Source organism: Solanum pennellii, chromosome 6 (genome assembly GCF_001406875.1).
Source record: "Solanum pennellii chromosome 6, SPENNV200".
Classification (NCBI taxonomy): Eukaryota; Viridiplantae; Streptophyta; class Magnoliopsida; order Solanales; family Solanaceae; genus Solanum; species Solanum pennellii.
This window is the reverse complement of record NC_028642.1, coordinates 51,590,767-51,597,542: the sequence shown is the minus strand read 5'-3', so window position 1 is coordinate 51,597,542 and position 6,776 is coordinate 51,590,767. Positions and strand designations below refer to the sequence as shown.

General features: G+C 26.9%; 1 protein-coding gene across 1 annotated transcript; it reads left to right on the top strand.

The window, feature by feature from the left end:
- Positions 1 to 1,060: 1,060 nt before the first annotated feature.
- On the top strand, positions 1,061 to 6,403 carry LOC107022928 (EG45-like domain containing protein). Its single transcript, XM_015223493.2, has 4 exons — positions 1,061 to 1,210; positions 4,439 to 4,551; positions 5,147 to 5,447; positions 6,195 to 6,403. The coding sequence occupies exons 2-4, from the start codon at positions 4,440 to 4,442 to the stop codon at positions 6,199 to 6,201; spliced, it is 420 nt and encodes a 139-aa protein (XP_015078979.1). The 5' UTR covers positions 1,061 to 1,210; position 4,439; the 3' UTR covers positions 6,202 to 6,403.
- Positions 6,404 to 6,776: the final 373 nt, after the last annotated feature.

Sequence of the window (6,776 nt, the reverse complement as noted above, 5' to 3'; positions counted from 1 at the left end):
AAATATGATGTATTTTTTCTTTTTTTGTAAATACTTTATTCTCAGCTTTTAACATGACATGTGACATGTTTAGGATCACAAGATTGAAACATCTTTATTAATTTTTAAAATCCATATGAATTGGAAAAATAATTCTTTATAAAAATTGTCACTTTAATTGAAAAAACTTTTTTTTTCAAAACACTCGTTTTTTTTAAGAACGGGCATGGAATATAGGAGTGTGACAATATGTATCTGTTTGTAAAAAAATTATTTTTCAATCCGTCCAAATTTATGTGAAAGTATTCGACTAGGAGTAAAATTAAAGATATAAAGAATTTCTTTTGAATGTTTGAACATAATCAATGAATATTTTGTTTATTTATATATAAGTCATCTTATTAAATTTAAAATAAATATTTTATACTTAAATTGTTAATGCTAAATATTGAAAATATGTTATTCGTTTAAAATTGACTAAAATAGAAGAAGTGTTACCGGGACGGGACGAAAGAAGTATTAAAGTAGTAAGTATTACGTTTGGATCAATAATTACTTATTTATATGATTTAATTAATTATAGATATAATATTTTTTTTACACATTAAGCAATTGCAAAAAAATAATAATTACCTTCTCATTATTCCTTCACTACGCAATGATTTTTAATATGATTATTAGATAAGACGGTTGAATGAAAGAAGCAAAGTGTCCAATAAGCACAATTAATATAACACTCAAATAAAAATATTAACGATTTTATTGGAAAGTGAGTTTGAGCTATACTTTTGACGATTTAAATAAATTGAACTGATAAATAAATAACTATTACTCAAATATAAATAATTGCGTGGATAATATTTTCTGAATTAATTTTACCATCGACGTATACCATTTTTTTGTTAACTTTTGCTTATAAGGCTACGTTTTTAATGTTATGAAAGCATCCGTCAATCAAGTATCTAAATTTATTGCTTCTAAGCTTCTTTTTTGGGTAAATAAGATATCTACAAATCTCATAATTATTAATCCAATTAAATTTCAATATTTTATTTCCTTTTAAGTCCTTTAATTCCCAATCTTTATTGCCCTATCTAATCTTAATTCTTCAATTATTTTATTTCCTTTTAAGTCCTTTAGTACCCACTCTTTAATCACCTATCTAATCTTAATTCGTCAATTATTTTGCAGAAATTATTCATCTAGATCTCTACATCAAAAGTTTATCAAGGTATGCCTTTCTCTTAATTTATGACTTTTTTTTTTTAAAAAGTTTTTACCCCAATATTCTTTCCAATTCCTTTTTTTTTTGTCGTGAATTTCATCTGATTGGTCCCACAAAATTGTAGGCTAATAACAAATCTTTAGCAAATCTTCTCAGATGAAAATTAGGGGTGTCAAATGAACGAGTCAAACGAGTTAATAATTTTAAGTGTATCAATTATTATTACATGAGATAAATCGGCACCTAACAAATGGGGCATAACTACCCGTTCAATTCTCTTTCTTTTTTTAATTTTTTTTATAATTTATTTAAATACTTAATATATTTTTCTACGAGATTTTTCATGAATTAATCCGCGATATATAGATAATGCGCGAATCTATGACCTGTCTAAACTTTTGGATTGAGTTATATAAAGAGTGTCTTTTAGAAAAATAGTAATTTCTCTGGCCATCAATGTAGGGTGACCGTCCATCACTCCGATAAATCCTTCATAATTTTTATTGATTTTAGGGATTCAATAATTAAATTGATAATTGTTTAAATTTTGTGCTTTGATGTTGTCTATAATACAACATGTGCATGTGAGTAATTAATTTTTGGTGTATTAGCAGACTACTAATTTGTTTTAGTGTGTGCTAACATAATGATTAACCTTGACCAAACTTTTTAATTAAATGTAAAAAGTAACTTACAGATTACTTCATGTATATGAAGTATTTACAATTTTATGAATTAATTATATTGTGCATTGATCAAGTCTTCAAATTTAATAGGAGTGTTCATAAATTTTTTTTGAATAAGATTGTAAGATAAACAGACGAAAAATAGAGTACACGTACTTTTAAGTTTTGTTAGTATAAGTACAATGAAATTAATGTGAGATAAGATGAGATTGTGGTGCTTAAATGTTATCTTGATTCAATAATACATTGAAAAATGATTTGACTGATAATTAAGATGTAATATACATAATTAAAATAAAATGATAAAAACAGAAAGTTCAAGGAGATTATTGTTATGTGATTGAAGGATAGCACCAAATTAAACGACAAATTCTAAGGAATGATTATAAGTCCAACAATGTACTTGCATAATTGTGGATATTAAGTCACATAAGGTTAACAAACATCAAATATTGAGTTAGGTGACACTATTTCATCCTTAATCAGAGGTTTTAGGTGTTGGGTTTTAGCAAAATATGAATAAAAAAGAGAAGATAAAAATAAAAAAGTGAGAGAACCAAAATTTATTGGACAAAGTTTATTTAATCAATTTCGTTAATCAAATAAATCTTGTTAATCAATATCTTTTTTTCTTATAAATTAATTCAGAATGTTAGTTAAATAACACAATCAATTTTGGTGCAACAGAATTTATTTGAAATTCGCGTGCAATGGTAATAACAATCTGAAGGGACCCGTTTTTTCCGAAAAGTCGTAATTTTTCTAAAAGACACAATTTTCTCTAAAAAAGGGATCTGAACAGACATATTTCTTGCTGAAAATGACTATAAAAAGGAGTTTTTTTTTTCGTTTTTTCAAACACTGAAATTTTTTTCCTCTCTGTATACATTTTTCTTTCGAAAACAAAATTCGATCGACTGAGTCTGTGTGTGCTATTGTTATTGTTTTTACGTTCGCTGAAGTTATTGAAGTTTGAGGTACCGCTACTTCTTTAACAGATTAATCCGTTTTATCTTGAGAGAAATTAATCTGCAACTTCGGATACAGTAAGGGGATTAAATTTCTTAAGGAAACACACTGATTTTTGATTTCTGTAGACTCAAATTAAATTTTTTTGTCTATTCATCTTATTTATGTTTCTGTATTATTTGACTAACTTTTATACAGATGATAACAATAAATTCGAGCCCTTTATATATAAAAAATTATATTAAAAATAACAATATACAATTCAAATTTAATCGAGCAATCATTGAGATCGAAAACAAATCATAGATCTACTATAGAGTATAGAGTATGGATTAATTAATTATAGCCAAATTAAATACTTTCTAAGAAATCGGCAGCCGTTTATTGACCCAAAAATTGCTTTTTTATATTTCTTCATTTTGTTTCACATGACTTATTTTCGTTGTATATTTATTAATCCACCTATATTCACATGCACTAAGAAATGGCCTGCTTATTACCCTATGACTCTTCGAATATTCATTTCCTATAATTCTAGTGCACGACCATATTGCAATCTGATAAAAATTTCAATTTTTGAATTCGCTTCTTTTTATTTTATTACTAACTGAATTTACGTACATAGATCTATTCTATTAATAACTGAATATATGTACACAAAACTTTTAGATACCAATGGAATAAACTCAAACTCAAAAACTAGTAGTATTAAAAGAAAGTCAAATATTGCTAACACAATGTCAATTTCAAAGCTTTGGTAATTAATGTGTACACATTACAATTATTTGACTAAACTTTAGAATTAAATCGAATTAGTTTAATAGTTTAAATTTTAAAATTGCAATTATGTAGTTGGTTTGTTAGTTCTTATAGTCTTGAATAAAATTATAAATCATTCTCCATTCTCTATGTGTAGAGTTGTGTTACATAGCACATAAATGTTCTCTTTTCAAATGTAATAATATTGAAAGGTACATTTCCCCTATTCTTTTCCTTACATAGTAATTGTATGCTCAAAGTAATATTTTTTTTTAAATTTAATTTCTAGATGTGAGAGATTCATAAAAGTTATAAAATTCCAAAGAGTTAAACCCAATACTATTAATATATATAATTGACTTTGAATAGATGTCCTATTAATATGTGTGATATCTTATAAACTGGAATCTACAATGCTCCATGAATATTTAAACTGCAAAAAAGAAGAATATATATAATACCTTCTAATTCCTTTGAAGTTAATTCACTATTAGATATGATTACCACGACAAGATTCAAAATTTAGACGTTATAAATTTATGAATTAACAAATTAAATTTAGAGGCGAGAGCCGGTGAGCCAAGAGATAAATTCACAATTTAAAAGTTATTAGGTGCATATTTCAATCATGATATTAATTTAGTGAACTCTGAGAATTTGTATATTATAAAAAGAGTTTGACCAAAAATTCATTTTTAAAAAATTTAATCATATCACAATCATTGTTTCTTGTATATATATATAGTCGAAAAGACTGCAAAAACTATAACAAAGCCTAAATACTGTATATATTTATATCAAAATTCCTTGCTTTTTTTAGGATGTCAAAGGCTTCATCAATATGGCTGCCTATATTCTTTTTATTTGCTCAACTATTTCATGCTTCACAAGCTGATCTTGGAACTGCCAGCCAGTATAAGCCACCATATACACGTAAGTTACATTTAAATTAAATTTTCGCTCGTAAAACAAAGATATTTCAGTGCATTAAGCATCTTGATTACGTTCTCACATAATCATAGAAGGTGGTAGATACTCTAAAGGAATACTGTAATGTAATGTAGACAATCTACCTACATTTCAGGCTACCTCAAGGGAGTGTAATCAGAGGCGGAGTCAGAATTTTCGATAAGGGGGTTCGATATTTACTATATATACCTAAAAAAGTCATTATAATCATCTAAAAATAATATAATTTTCCGTCGAAGGGGATGAACCCCCTAAAGCTATGGTGGCTCCGCCACTGAGTGTAACATATACAACATATCACGTTTTTCTATAATAGTCTTACAATTATTATATTGTCTGATATGATCAGTGAAAATTCACGTAATCCACTTTAACTTTTTCTCGTCCGATTCAGATTTTCTTAAACCTAAATTATCAAATAACCCCTTGTATTTGTCTATTTTACAACCATTACCACCCAAACAATAAATGGTACCAATAATTATATCCATGTACTAATTGACTATTTTTTTTCTATCGGGAGAAATGAAACATGACAACTAATATATTATCCGCGCAGCAACGGAGTGTTTTGGGAATGATCCAACACAATTCCCATCAAGCAACTTCTTTGCAGCAGCAGGGGAAGGAATATGGGACAATGGAGCAGCATGTGGAAGACAATATTTGATCAGTTGTATTAACTCAGTGTTGCCAAAAGCATGTAAAGCTGGAGAAACAATTCAGATAAAGATAGTTGATAGAGCAAAAACATCACAATCAAGGCCAACTAAAGAAGGAACCACCATGGTTCTTTCTAATGCTGCTTTAGCTGCAATTGCTCTTCCAAATACACCTTCACTCAATATTGATTACAGACAGTAAGTAGTAATATTTAATATTCAACTTTTTTAATTTCCTACATCCAATTTATACGCTAAATTCACCATCAATACAACAAAAACAACTTTTAGCAGCATGCATGCATAGTAATTAATAAAGAGTGTTAAAATATTTATCGATATTACTTAATTGTCAGTTGATCCAATGTTGATATAGACTCTAGGGACATTTATAAAGTTCGCTTATTATAACGATGATTAAGCTATTATAATTAATTGATTATTGTTAAGAATTACTTTTGATGTAGTGCATTTTGATACGCATGTAGAAAGACCGCACCTGATAAGGGGTGTAATGTGGACAATTTATTACCCTATCCTGACATGTATGCTACAATAAAACTCGATATGACGATGAAAACTTGTTTGTTGCTATATATTTTTTATATATATAATGACAAGCATTAGTGGTTGATTCAAATTTAAACCTGAGTCTGTGTGACGTACATCGTTACTTCAAGATTTTTCTTTATGCTAAATTCACGTTTATTCTTATAAATTAAATGTATTTAACTTATATATCGACTACAAATTAATGAAAATCTTACACTACCCTGACAAAGAATGTTAATTTTTGTTGTTGCATGTTACTAATTTCAATTAGTATGGATAATTGTCTATAATTATTTCTTAAATATCTTGATACATATTGTTCAAAAAAGAAAATAAAAGAAATTTGTATATTATGAAACTGATGAATATGAACTGTTCCTTTTATTATTGCAGGGTGTAGAAATATAGATACAGGACGTGGGATTCACATTCTATATATTCTAGAAAATCTGACTAATTTATATCTATAATATGCTAGAATGAATCTTTGATTAATCCGTCAATTATTAATATTAGTCATTGACTAATTATATGTTGAATCGACAAAATTTGTCATATGTAAACGAACAAAATATTGATTAATTAGCAGCTATTTAAGAAAATTGAGACACCTTCATATGCAGGCAAATGTCTTTTATCTTATTTATTTTATCTTATTATTATATACACAAATTGTTTGTTTTTATAATACTCCTTAAATAATAGATAATTTGTCACTATCCATGTATTCATTGAGGAGAAATATTTAATTGATGTTGTGCAAGTTTGTAAATATCAGTTCAGATTGTTTGACTTTTAATTTACAATATTTTAGGTGTCTTTAATTTGTTTGATTAGATTAATTTTATTTTCTCGAGTGAAGTATTGATTTAGTTTATGAGTGTCAAACTTTATAATTTCCACTTAAATTACATGGATTTTTATAATTAATATATCTATTAAATATAAATATATTTAGCGACTCTTTAAGTTATT

Coding starts and splice junctions, on each gene's coding strand:
- LOC107022928 (XM_015223493.2), top strand. CDS start 4,440: ATGTCAAAGGCTTCATCAATATGGCTGCCTATATTCTTTTTATTTGCT. Junction 4,552..5,146: donor GTATAAGCCACCATATACAC/GTAAGTTACATT, acceptor TTATCCGCGCAG/CAACGGAGTGTTTTGGGAAT.